General features: G+C 43.0%; 1 protein-coding gene across 8 annotated transcripts in view; it reads left to right on the top strand.

Annotated features, from left to right (window-relative positions):
* The window catches only part of Art3 (ADP-ribosyltransferase 3 (inactive)), a 74,145-nt gene that overhangs the window by 38,769 nt on the left and 21,817 nt on the right, over window positions 1-13,559 (top strand). For 3 of the 8 annotated variants that reach the window (XM_076926501.1, XM_076926502.1, XM_076926500.1), the window contains exon 2: window positions 10,334-10,411. In XM_076926501.1, the coding sequence (XP_076782616.1) occupies window positions 10,343-10,411 (69 nt within the window). In that variant the 5' untranslated portion in view covers window positions 10,334-10,342. Of the gene's footprint in view, window positions 1-2,745; window positions 2,769-9,381; window positions 9,533-9,830; window positions 10,061-10,333; window positions 10,412-13,559 lie in introns of those variants that run through there. The other 5 variants (XM_076926504.1, XM_076926498.1, XM_076926503.1 and 2 more) reach the window with 5 other exon arrangements.

Genomic DNA, 13,559 nt, shown 5'->3' with positions numbered 1-13,559 from the left:
CTTTGTGGAGTCCTTTAAATCAGGAACCTTGTCTGTTAAGTCATACTTCCCCCTCATTTGCCCTATGTGGAAAAGGGAGGGAAGGGAGGGAGAGAGCAAGCAAGCGTGCAAGCCGTTATTGGTCCTAAGCCAATAGGATGCTTCCAGACCCAGGCCGGTCACCATCTGCTACCCTCACACAGGGATTGTCCCTGCCTGCTTGATTTGCTTCCTCTCTTGTAAAAGTTAAGGTTTCCTGTTTCAGAAGGGAACACATTTACAGTTCTAAAAAAGTAGTTAGTTATCTTTAGTTTTCTTTTAAGTCTGGCCGATGTTCCCACAGCAGTTACTTCATGGGGGTTTCCAGTGTTTAGAACAGAGGCAGTAATTTCACATTGATTGATTACAACATCCATCTTGCCGCATGGAAGAGCCCTAGCCTTCCCTCCGGGCTGGGCGATGCTTCACTTATCTAATAGTACATTAAAGAAGACAATGTGATGGCTGAAAGCGAAAGCACCTTTCTTTGCTTGGTCAGCTCTCTTATCTAGGAGGGAGGGCACCAAGGATAAATTAGGTCCTGTCTCCCCTAGGTTTTGTCCTCGGTCCCTGTTGGTTTGTTTTGGGGGGCTGTGTTCATCTTACAGCTGAAAACAAATTGCCATCACTTGTTTTCCATCTCATTTTGTATTCTATGGAGAAAGAAACATTTTTGAGGTAAAAGTGGTTAAAGTGGAGTCAGGTATGGTGGTTCACACCTTTAATCCTAACACTTTCTGAATTCGAGGCTAGCCTGGTCTACAGAGCAGGTTCCAGGACAGCCAGGGCTATACAGAGAAACGATGTGTTGAAAACAAACAAACAACAGCAACAAAAAGGTTGAATTGAAGAAAACAACAGAAGAGACCGTGTGGAGCGGAACAGGCCTGCTGCAGTCTGTGGGCGTGGTTGCACAGGCATGTGGGGAACCCGCCCCCACATTCTTCCAGTTCTTCCTTCCTTAAGGCTCGCCTGGTTGTAACTGTCACCTCTTCCCACGAGATATGGAAGCTTCCATGTGCACAGTGAACCCAGGTGTACATCCATCCTGGAAGAGCGGTTGGACAAAGTGGGGGGGGGGGGGGGCTGGGGGTTCTGATTTAGTTAGGAAGTCAAGATCCACAACTCCAAGTAAGGGTGTGAAAGGGCCGAATTCTGTTTCAGAAACTAGAAACTGGACTTAAAATTTATGCCACATGCATTCTGTTGAATGGGGATTTCTCGCTGGGGATTTTGGTTACATGCTTCTTTGTCAGCAACTGTTTAACAAGAGACATTTAGAGAAGGAATAGAAAAGCCATGTACTATAGACCTAGCACGTAAGTGTTTGAAATGAGACATTAAGAGAGAAAATAAGTTCCCAAAGTAAGGTTGACCCAAATTTTGTAGTATTGATGTATTATACAAATTTTTTGCTGGGCCTGGTGCATATACTTTTGATCTCAACACTTAGAAGGCAGAGGCAGACAAATCTCTGAGTTTGAGGCCAGCCTGGTCTACAAAATGAGAGGATCTTTGAGTTCAGGGCCAGCATGATCTACAGAGTGGGTTCCCGGACAACCAAGGCTACACAGAGAAACCCTATCTTGAAAAGCACTAAAAAAAAAAAAAATTATTGAAGGAAAATTATCTTGAAACTAGACTTATACAGAAAGCTTTTAAAATTAGTGTGTGTGTGTGTGTGTGTGTGTGTGCGCGCACGAGCGCTCGCTCTCTCTCTCTCTCTCTCTCTCTCTCTCTCTCTCTCTCTCTCAAATTAAGCACCATGGCTCTCTGTGGAGGTCAGAGGACACCCTGCAGGAATTGCCTCCCTCGAGTGGATCCTGGAAATTTAACTCCAGTTATCGGCTTAGCAGCAAGCACTTTAACTACTCAGTCATTTTGCCAGTTCACATTGTATATAAAATTTTAACCATATTTGCATTTCAGCACATTAATGCAGCTCCCATATCTTAGATATAATAAATAGTATACTTATGGTATACACTGCATGGCATAGGGGTGGTAGCCTGCATTATTTTGTAAACTCTAAATAGATACTTTTTCTCTACCTATGTGAAAGTCAGTTCCTTTTGTAACTCCAGCTACATTTAGGATTTAAGATTAAATTGCTAGTGGTTTAGACAAGAGGGGAAAGGTAGAAAATATCAGAACAAGGAGGTGCTACCGAGAATAAGACTCTACAAGAGAGAGGCTGGGACTCCAGAGAAGCTGTGATAAGCCTCCAGGATTCCTTCAGCACCTGGCAGTTTCTGTGTTAATTTTCTTTTTTTTTTTTTTTTTTTTGCCTGTTTTTTGAGAAAGCTAAACAATCCTCAAGGTCTCTTATGAAAAATAAATAAATAAAACGCTACATCTAACATGGGGAATCAGCAGAAGCCGAGGGAGGACAAAGGTTCTGGCCAGCTTTTTTCCTTTTATTGAAAATGGATTTTTAAAACACAACATACTCTGATTACGGTTTCCCTTCGAGAACCTCCCAGTTCCCCCCCCCACCTCCCCTCCCATCCGGATCCACACCTTAGAAAAACAGGCATCTAAGGAATAATAATAAAATAAGAGAAATCAAAACCAAACAAATCAGAATGTGACAAAACTACAAGGGCCAAAGGTGCAAGAAGTGCACAGGCGCAGAGACGCACATGCCTGCGCGCTTGGGAATCCCAAACCAGAAGCCTTTACTCTGTACCTAACCTCTGTGGTTAAGTAGCTTGCTTGTCAGTGACTTAACAGCTAACGTCCACATCTAAGTGAATATGTGCGGCAGCTGTCTTTCTGGGTCTGAGTTACCTCACTCACAATTTTTTTCTAGTTCCCCTCATTTACCTGATAATTTCATCTTTTAGTGGCTGAGTAATACTGTATTGTATAAATGTACCATGTTTTCTTTATCCATTTATCCACTAGTAGACATCAATGTATCTGTTTTCGTGCCAGTAAGATAAAAGTAAATTTTAAAACATGTTGCTTTTATGACCATGGCTCTGTAGCACAGTTTAAGACGGTGGGTGGTGATATGTCTTTTATCATTCAGGATTGTTTAGCTCTTCTGGTTTTATTTAGTGTGTGTGTGTGTGTGTGTGTGTGTGTGTGTGTGTGTGTGTATGCACTCGTTCGCTTTCATATGAAGCTGAAAATTGTCCTTCTAGTGTAAGAACTGTGTTAGAATTTTGACAGATATTGCATTTAGTCAGTAGATTGCTTTTTGGAAGGATGGCCATTTTCACTGATAATCCTACCAATTCCTTAACGTGGAAGATCTTTCCATCTTCAGAGATCTTCTTTTCTCTCTTCAGCATCTTGAGAATTTTTATCATAAACATCTTTCACTTGCTTGGTTAGAGTTACCACAAGATATATTTTTTGAGGCCATTGTGAAGATGATGCCTCACTGAGTTTTTTCTCGGTCCCTTTGTCACTTGTATATAGGAAGGCTGCTAAGTTTTGTGAGTTAATTTTGTATCTAGCTACTTTAGTAAAAGTGTCTATCAACAGTAGGAGTTTCCTGGTAGAATTTGTAGGGTCATTTATGTATACTATCATACCATCTGCAAGTAAAGATACTTGGAGATTAGAGGCTCCATCAAGAAGTTAGATGTTCTTCTAATAGGCTTGCTGTATATGCTGCTTGGTGTTTTTCCCTTGCAGCTTTGAATATTCTTTCTGTGTTCTGTAAGTTCAGTGTTTGATTGTTATGTGCTGAGGGGACTTTCTCTTCTGGCCCAGTCTGTTTGGTGTTCTGTAAGCTTCTTGTACCTTGATAGGCCTCTCCTTCTTTAGGTTGGGGAACTTTTCGTCTATGATTTTGTTGAAGATATATTCTTACGACTCTAACCTGGGTTTCTTCTCATTCCTCTATTTCTACTATCTTTAGATTTGATATCTTCCTACTTTCCCAGATTTCCTAGCTGTTTCATTCCAGGAGTTTTTAAATTTTAAATTGTCTTTGGCTGAAGTATCCATTTCTTCCATCTTGTCTTCAATGCCTGAGATTCTCTTTTTCATCTCTTGCCTCTGAGCTTTCTGTTTGAGTTCCTACATTTTTCTTTTCCAGTTTCTCTCAGTTTGGGTTTTCTTTATTGATTCTATTTCCACTTGCAGGTCTTGAACTGTTTTCTTCATTTTGCGACATTGTATTTTCATAGGTTTCTTTAAGGGATTTATTATTTTCTTGTCAAAGACCTCTAACATATTCATGAAAGTTATTTTGAAGTCTTTGTCTGGTGCTTCAACTCTATAACATTTCTCAGGACCTACTGTTGAAGGGTTGCTGGGCTTTAGTGGAGACATGCTGTGTTTTTGTGTTTTTACCTGAGGTTTGGGATGGTTGTAATTCTAGGTGCTGATATTTGGTCTTGTCTTTGTGGAGTGGTTGCTCTGTTCCTTGGTTTCAGTTGTCCTCTCTGGGTCATAGGAGAGTGTGGTGGCTGTGTGCTGTCTGGGAGGGAGTGTTTCTGAGTCCCTGCAAGTGTGGTCACTGGGGGCTCTGGTTAGCATATGTTTCTTGGTACTGGGAGTCAACACTTGTTCCCTCTTAACCTTATCATCAGGTGGCTGGTTGTCCTGCAATCTCTACTCAAGTTCCCTTCTCTTGCTGGCTGTCTTCTCATAGAAGATGGGAAGCTGGCTCTGCCTCGGTCACTTTTCCTAGGTTTACTCAAACAGAGATTCCCTGAGAACCCACCAACTACGCTGGCCAGGGAAGCAGGCTGGCAGTCTTCCCTCTCCCTCCAATCTGCCAATCTTATGCCCAGCTCTGTAACAGATTATCTGTTATAGCCTCTCTGAGTTAAGACTTAAATTCAAAGTTTGTTTCGGCCTATGAAATGGAGAGATCATGTTCTTTTGCTGCCCTCTGGTGGCCACTGGCATATGTACATGCCCATGCATGTGCTCGCACACACTAATAGGAAATAAATGAAATAAACAACAAACAAAAAAGCCCTTTTAGAGATAGTATTCATATACCATAACATTTACCTAATTGAAATGTCTAGTTCTTAGATGGGAGTAATGACACATGCCTGTAAACCCAACACTCAGGGGATGGAGGCAGGAGGCTTGTGAATTTGAGGCCTGCTTGAGCTACCCACTCAAGCTACACTTGAGATCATTTTTAGAGCTTCTGACACACGGCATGCATGCTATTTCAAAGCATCAGGGATGCCAGAAAGTCAGTCGCCGAAGACCTCACATTGATTCCATGATAATATTTAAGCAACACAGAGAAAGGCAAAGCTGTGATAATGGATATGTGAATTCGTGGCAGGACCTTTGGCAGAGGGAGGAGGTGGGTGCAGAATTCATAGGGAAACGCCCTTGCTGCCGCTTCCACAACCCTGGGGAAAAATCATACTTATCAGCTGGCTTTGTGGTTCCCTCTCACACCTTTGGAGACACTGTCCTTCCGTCTCTATGCTCCATGCTCTGTTACTGTAGCTATGTCATGTGGTGTAAATAGATCATTACTTCTTACTTTTTAACAGTTGAATAATACTCCGTTTTTTGTTCATTTATTAGAGCATGGGCACTGGAACTGAAATATAGAATTACAGATATTATTATAAATAGTATTGCTATTATAAGAGGGGGGAATGAGGTGAGTATGGACAAAGTACACTACACTTGTGGAAGTGTCACAATGAAGCCAGTTGTTTCATTTAATTCATAAAGCTATTGAAATATTCTGAACTTTAAAAAAAAAAGCCTATGTAATTTTTATCATCCCCATGCCCCAAGATTTAGAAAAGCCCACCAAGAAAAGCTTGGCTGGTTTTGTGTGTGTGTGTGAAAGAGAGGCGGTGGGGGGGGGGACTTTTTATAGAGCCTCAGCAACTGTCTTTTGAAAAGCCTGCCTTCCCTCCTGAGTGTATACCTTAGGACACATCTGGGCAGGCGACCCACTGTGTCTGTACAGATGTTTCTTTAGCATCATTCTTTTCACGGCATGCCTCATTTGGGATCTGGCAGCTTATTGTGATATTCTTAGCATTTGCAAACTGGGGTGAGCCCTTTGGTTTCTGGACAAGGTCTGAAGCTACACCAAGCGGTGAAAGCCCTGAGCAGTGATGGATAAGAGTCTGTCCGTGCTTCTTAACAACACACCAGCTATGATCATTTCCCTAAGGACTGATACAGAGACATTAATCAGTTAAGCCAGACATAAATGTTACCATATGAAATAAAGTGTACAGTATATAACTGGGCACCACAGACACTCATCTGCCGGCAACAATTTGCTTTTAAAATATTTGAAGCCGAGGAGATGACCCAGTGGATTAACTACTTGCTGTATGAGGTTCCACCTTTGGAAGCACAGTGGCTTGTACCTGTAACCCTAGCCATGGGAAGGAAGTCCCCTCGGGACATGCCGGCCAGCAAACTGAGTCAGCCATTTCCATTTCCAGGGTTAGTGAGAGATCCTTTCACAAACGAAAAGGTAGAGACAGCAATTGAGGAAAATACTCTACCTCAGCCTCTGGTCTATACACACACACACACAGAGAGAGAGAGAGAGAGAGAGAGAGAGAGAGGCAGAGACAGAGACAGACAGGCAGACAGACAGACAGACAGACAGACACAGAGAAATACATAGAGATTTTTCTTTTGAGTCTTCCTTTCCTGAAGTCAGATACCAATTCTTCAAATAAAAAAAAATTAAATGAATGTTATGGTTTATATAAATACTTTATTTGTACATTCTGGGAAGGTTTTATCTTAGACATTGAATACAAAGTGTATTGCTTATTACAGCTAGGTTAAATAAACATGAAGTCACAACTAGTGGCCTTCTGCTGAAGCTACCCTGCTGATCTCCTCTGACAGTGACTCCAACTCTGTATCACAAAAGTACATTGTCGGTTCTTCTCTTGAAATTAATACCTTGGTCTGCATAGAATAGTACAGTATGAATCGTTCCATTTTAATAACAGCAAAAGCTATCTTAACACTAAACTTACAGACCACATAGAAAACAAATATGAAGGCATGGGTTTGGCTAAAGAGTTGGCTCACAAGGTCTCCCTGAGAGTCACAACAGAAAGCAGGCAAAGGCTTGAGAATGCTCCTCCTCAGGACCACAGCCAGCGGCTGCCCAGCTGTGGAATCTGGGCCCCTTTGCTCTCTGCTCTTGTTGCCTCTGCTGAGTCTGCTCCTTGGGGCTCCCCTCCTCAGTCTCTGAAAGCACATGCATGTTAGAATATCAACCACACCAACAGACAAAAGAGCCACAGACATCACAATGAGGCCACAGATGAGAATGACAGTTTGTATGTGGTCACAGGTGACAAATCAGGTATAAGAAATTAAGGTGGCAGGCATACAACCTCTGAATCAATGCACGCAGGGGAAAACGCAGATAAATGAATCGTGAGGTGCAAACTCAGCACCGTTATATACTCTGTAGTTTTCCCTTACTTAGGACAGAATTAAGTGGAATACCTATGACAATGCTGATAAATAATTTAAAAACTAGTTTCTGTTTTTTTGGGGTTTTTTTTTGTTTTTTTTTTTTGTTTTTTTTTTGTTTGTTTTTTTGTTTTTTTATTTTATGTGTATGGATGTTTTGCCTGCGTGTATTATGTCTGTGCGCCATATGCATGCAGTGCCCTCGGTGGCCAGAAGAGGGTTAGAGCCCATGGTAGGGATCATGGCAGCAGGCAGCCAGTCATGGTGCTGGAGCAGTAGCTCGGAGGTTACATCTGACCCATAAGCATGAAGCAGACAGAGAGAATGGGCCTGGTGTGTGGGCTTTTGAAATCTAAAAGCAAGCCCATCCCTGGTGACACAGCCCCTCCAGTAAGGCTTTCCCAAACAGTTCCACCAACTTGGAATTAAGGATTCAGATGAGCCTATTGGGGCCATTCTCATTCAAACAACCAACAACCGCCATGTGGGTTCTGATATTCAAACTCATATCCTCTGGAAGACCAGCCAATATTCATAATTGTTGAGCCATATCTCAAGCCCCAAAGACGAATTTCTTGTTAAAAAAAAAAAAAAAGAAAGAAAGAAAGAAAGGGTAGGAGACAAAAAGTGCTTGCTGTGTGAGTGTGAAGTTCTGAGTTCAGATCGTTGGTCCACATAGAAATCAGGAGTGGTGGTGTGCACCTGTAAATCCCAGCACGAGGGGGGAGGAGGCAGAGGCAAGGGGGTCCCTGGAGCTCACATGCCGCCCAGCCTAGAAAAATCATTTTTAGGTTCAGTGAGGAACCCTGTCTCAGAAAGTAAAATAAAAAAAAAAAAAAAAAAAAAAAAAAAACCATGACCAGAAGCAACCTGGGGAGGAAGAAATTTATTTCATCTTGTCCATCACTAAGGGAGGTTAGAGCGAGAAATCAGGCAGGGCAGGAACCTAGAGGCAGGAACTGATGCAGAGGCCGTGAAGAAGAGATGTTTATCAGTTTGCTCTTCGTGGCTTGCTCAGTCTGCATTCTTATAGCACCCAGGACCACTACCATACCCAGAGTGAGCCGGATCTTCCCCAACCAATGAACGAAATGTACTAGGCTAATGGGGGGAGGGGGGAATCCCCCCCCATCTAGATTTATTTATTTTATGTATATGAGTACACTTTAGCAGTCTTCAGACACACTAGAAGAGGGCATCAGATACCATTATAGATGGTTGTGAGCCACCATGTGGTTGCTGGGAATTGAATTCAGGACCTTTGGAAGAACAGTCAGTGCTCTTAACTGCTGAGCCATCTCTCCAGCCCTGGGCGGGGCTGGGGGTGGGGAGGAATTTTCTCAATTGAGGTTTCCTCTTGCCATATGACTCTATCTGGCGTCAAGGTGACAGAAAACTAGACAGCATCTGTGCCTTGTTCAAAAGTGTTCTAGATGCTGGCAATGCCAGTCCCTTCCTACCAGCATTCCCATTTATTTAATGGCCTCCATTTATTGTGAGCAGTTGTTACCTGATTGTGTTTGGGTACATACACATAGTGGTTAATTAGACTGCGAACCCTCTTCAGTACTTTGCTCTGCTTGTTTGTGTATCTCAGCACCTGCACAATGCCTGAAATGCAGTCAGCCGGTTGAGTGGTGATAGCCATCACTGTTGACAGTGTTTAGCAATGGCCTCCCTTGCTGTGGGTATCACCTAATAGAGAACAGTCCAGCCTTCCCTCTGGTATGTGAGTGTCAAAGGCTCACTTGTTGGGAACTCACACACACACACACACACACACCGAGGGAGTCCAGGGCTGGGTTCAGATCTGAGCCTGTGCTCTGTGGCAGGGGCATTGCTGTGGATTCACAGACCTCTTGGAGATTTAAAGCGTTAACAGCAGTGGTTCCCGGGCAGTGCGGGGACCGGATATAAATAGCTGGGCACAAGTGGGGTGAGGAGCCACCGCCAAGCTCCCACTAGGGGTGTTATAAAAAGAAAAGCATCCCCTGCGGCAGCTCACTGTCAACAACATCCTATCCTGGAGGGACGCTCTCCATAGCTAAGGGTGGGAATCCGTGTGAAATCGCATCATTAAAACTTCCTGCAAAGGCACAAACCCCAGGTAAACATTTTGATTTATTTGCACCCAGACTACAGAAAGGAAAGACACCAGAGGCCAACAACCTGTGTCACTCAGTTGAGCTGGTTAATGGCTCTGGACAGCTTCAGCCAGTGAGGATCCTTGCCCTCTTGTCTGTCCCTTACGCTGCCACAAATACCGGAATGGGTATTGGGCTCCCAGCCAGGAGAATGATAGAATCTTGTTAGAATCACTACGTTCGAAGTGCTCCAGAGGTTGTTCCTAATGTCAGGACATTCCACACTGGCTTAACCTCTGGCTTGTGTTGACTGTGAGCGTTGGAGGAGGGAGGTCACCTCAGGTGATCAGCTTTGTATGGCTGCTGACTCAAGTGGACATGCTCTACCTTGCAAAGCAAAAGGAAGAACGGAAGCTTCGCATGGGAAAATTTCTAGACAGTTCTTAGAAACTGGGAGTCAGTGTAAGAGCATGGTGGCTTTAGTGCATGTTGTTTCTGTATGTGCTCAGGGGACATTTAGAGACAGAAAACAAAATCGTCTGGTGGGAGAGGTATGTCTAGAGTTATGTGGAGGTGGACAGTTCAGATCTTGGAAACATTAAAGTTCTCTGCAATTTGACATCGTCGTCATCTCTAGAACAATCTGTTAGACATCCGGATAAAATCTAATGCCTCTTATACTCATAGGAATGTATTTGATAATCACTTGAACTGTCACAATATCTATCCAGAATGAAAAATATATATGGCATCATGTTATTGTGCTGTTTCCCTAAACCCTCTTTGTTAAGTCTACTGACTTAAAGTTTTTCATTCTAATCTAGAAGGGGAAAATGAAGATGGGACATTTTGAAATGGTCACCACGCTGCTGGCAGCCACGGTTCTAATGGACATCTTCCAGGTAATGTAGGGAATGGGAAGCATGCGCTCACTGGGATGGGGGCCTCGTAACACTGCCTGAGGCATCTCTGTGCACTCAGAGGAGCCAGGGAGGCAAATTAACTGTTGTAAGTTACTTTTCCTTCATTTTGCAGGTTCACATGTGGTAAGTGTAGAAAGTTTGAAAATTAAAAAAGTGAAGTAGACAGAAACATTCAACCACAAACTTCCTCGTTCAGAGGGACAGTGTAGACAGCCTACGTGGCTTCTCTCTCTTTGTGTATAATTTAATTAAAAATGTATCCATACTGCATATGGTACTTTTGACCTTACCTAAAGCTAATACTGCACAGCACTTCCATGGCAATAAATATTCTGGACGACACATCATGTGTTCTCCAGATAATGCCACAGCGTTTGAGTCCATGTTTGTTAGTAAATTAAGTCACAGCTATTCACTTGTTATCTTTTTACTGGCAGAAATTTTGTCATGTTCTTTGCAGTTCAATATTTAAAAGCTGTGCCAGGCAGTGGTGGCGCACGCCTTTAATCCCAGCACTTGGGAGGCAGAGGCAGGCAGATTTCTGAGTTTGAGGCCGGCCTGGTCTACAGAGTGAGTTCCAGGACAGCCAGAGATACACAGAGAAACCCTGTATCAAAAAAAAAAAAAAAAAAAAAAAAAAAAAAAAAAACTGTGTGTGTGTGTGTGTGTGTGTGTGTGTGTGTGTGCTGTAACACACTTTATGTGTGGTATGAAGCAGGTATCTCACTTGCCTTCTTTAAGCTGCCTTAAATTGAAAACATTGTATCCAGTTTTAGACTTTTGATCCGCCGTCTAGACTCTAGAAATCTAGACCGTCATCACCGGATACTCTGTTGACTGCACATTGTCTTATTTGCTTCATTTACTTAAGATGTGTAGTTAAGATACCCTTAAAACATTTCAAAGCACACACCTGATTTGGTTTATAGCATCCTTCCGATGTCTCGAAGTAACTGTGTCGAAAAGCCATTCCACTGTGCTCTGAAGAGGCGCTTTGCACACTGGAGGTCAGTCCCAGGCCCCTCTTTCTCCATTTTCTGATAACCAGAGAGGTGTGTGGACATTTCAGCAGAGCGAACTCCTGCTGCACATGGTCTGTTGTGTTCGGTGTCTTTGGCTTAGCATACTGTTTTCAAAGCCCATCCAGGTTGTGGCACGTGTTAGGATTTCATTCTTTTCATTAATGAACACCAGCACCATCACAGGGCTGGGCCACATCTTGTTTATCAGTCAGGCATCTGGGTTGTTCCAGTTTATGGCAACTATAAATAGTGCTGCCATGAACATCTGTGTATGGGTTTCTGTGTGAATGTTTTCCACTCTCTCGTATATTTATTGCTCTCTAGGGATGCATAGAAGCACTCTTGCTAGCCTTATGCAGGACTTCCTTGTATATCTAGCACTTATATGTACTGACAATTTTGGAATTTTGGTTTCTTTAAAAACCACAGAACTACTCTAAGGGCATGTTTTCATTTTAATTCCAGGTGTGGGGTTATGGGGCTGCTTCAGACTGTCCACAACCGCTGATCATGATTTACCTCTTGCTCTAGCAGGGGCATGATTTTGCCAGCAGCAGATAGTTTCTGTGATTGTGTGATGTTGGGAATTCTGGGGATTTTCTGAGAGTCTATTAAATGTTAGGTCCCCGAGAGGCAGGGGTAAGTTGTTGGTTGGTTGCTATTGGCCATGTTAAGTAGTCATGAGCAAAGCAGAAACAAGGAGAAGAAGAAATTAGATATCCTGACCTCAAAGATCAAACTTACCTCAAGGAACTCAATGCCCTAATCACAAGGAAGTAGTCTAATGATGATGTTGCCTTCTTTCCCCTCTATCCTTTTCTCTTTCCTTTTGAGTGTTAGGGAGTTGAAAGAGTGGAAGAAAGAAGAACCCACAGACTAGCCAGTGATCAGCTACACTTCCATATGTACTTGTGCACCCGGTACTACCTACATAAGTGAACAAGAATTAGCCAGGACTGTGCTACTCCGCATGACAGGACTGCACATTATTGTGAACACATGTTTCTAGAGTCGCGCTGGGACATATGGTAACTTCGAGTTGAGCCCCTTGATGTACTGCTAAAGTGCCTTTCATATTGGCGACCCTCCATCCAGCATGAATCAGGGCTCCAGTTCTGCTGCCTCCTGTTTGCTTGTGGTTTTCCCGCTTTGCCCTTGGTTTTTGTTCTGGTCATTATTTTCATCCCAGTGGGTATGAAGTGGCGCCTTGTGTGGTTTTAATTTACCTTTTAAGTATTGGTTTGCAACACATCATTTTATCATACTTCTTTTTATTAATGTTTTTTCCATTACTTGGTTTCTCTTCTGAAACACCAAGATCATCTCCACGTATTTGAAATGAATTTTTGGTAGCTGAATTTCATCGCTATGAGCTTTTGCTTAGGTGAATATGTCAGAGGAAGTCATTGTCAGCTCATTCACCCAATCTTCATACCTGCTCCTCCCTGTTCACTCATTTGTCCTTAACAGTGACGGTCCTAGGAGCTGTGCCACTACAAGGCACGCACTGTACAGAACACACAATCAGCTATGGTGTCTGGCCAGAAAGGCTTGCTGTCTAAAATTAGACATGTAAAAACTGCTTTGTGAGACATGGGGAAAAGACAGGAACATGTTGGCTCGATTCTGATCCGGCGGGAGGAATGTGGGAGGTGGCTTCAGGTCTGATGTCTTATGTTTCTGTCTTCAAGATAAATCAAGCTTTGGCACTCAGGCTGAACTCTGGTACATTATGTGCTAGAGAGCAGAGTGCATTCTGTAACTTTGAGATTGCAGTGACTTGATCTCCGAAGCTCAAATGCCCATGTCAGGAAACTGACCTACAAACCCGGAAGTGCAGGGGGTCACAATGAGTCCAAGCTGAAGCCCCCATGGTCAGTCATCCGTTTCTGGCACTGGCCCACTTAGTTATCTCATGGGTAAAATGTTTCCTTTTGTTTAGCAAAATTAGACTCTTTGAAAAGTACCACATAAATGTCAGTGGGTTCCATCAGAAGAACATTCTAATTTTTTTTTTTTTTAGAAGCAACAGAACATTTTGGTGAAGAAGACAAAGCTCTGGAACCAGAGTGTCTGGGGTCAAATACGAATACTGCCTTGGTATC

Source organism: Arvicanthis niloticus, chromosome 27 (genome assembly GCF_011762505.2).
Source record: "Arvicanthis niloticus isolate mArvNil1 chromosome 27, mArvNil1.pat.X, whole genome shotgun sequence".
Taxonomy (NCBI): Eukaryota; Metazoa; Chordata; class Mammalia; order Rodentia; family Muridae; genus Arvicanthis; species Arvicanthis niloticus.
Note: the sequence above shows the minus strand (reverse complement) of the source record. Positions and strands in the feature narration are given on the sequence as shown.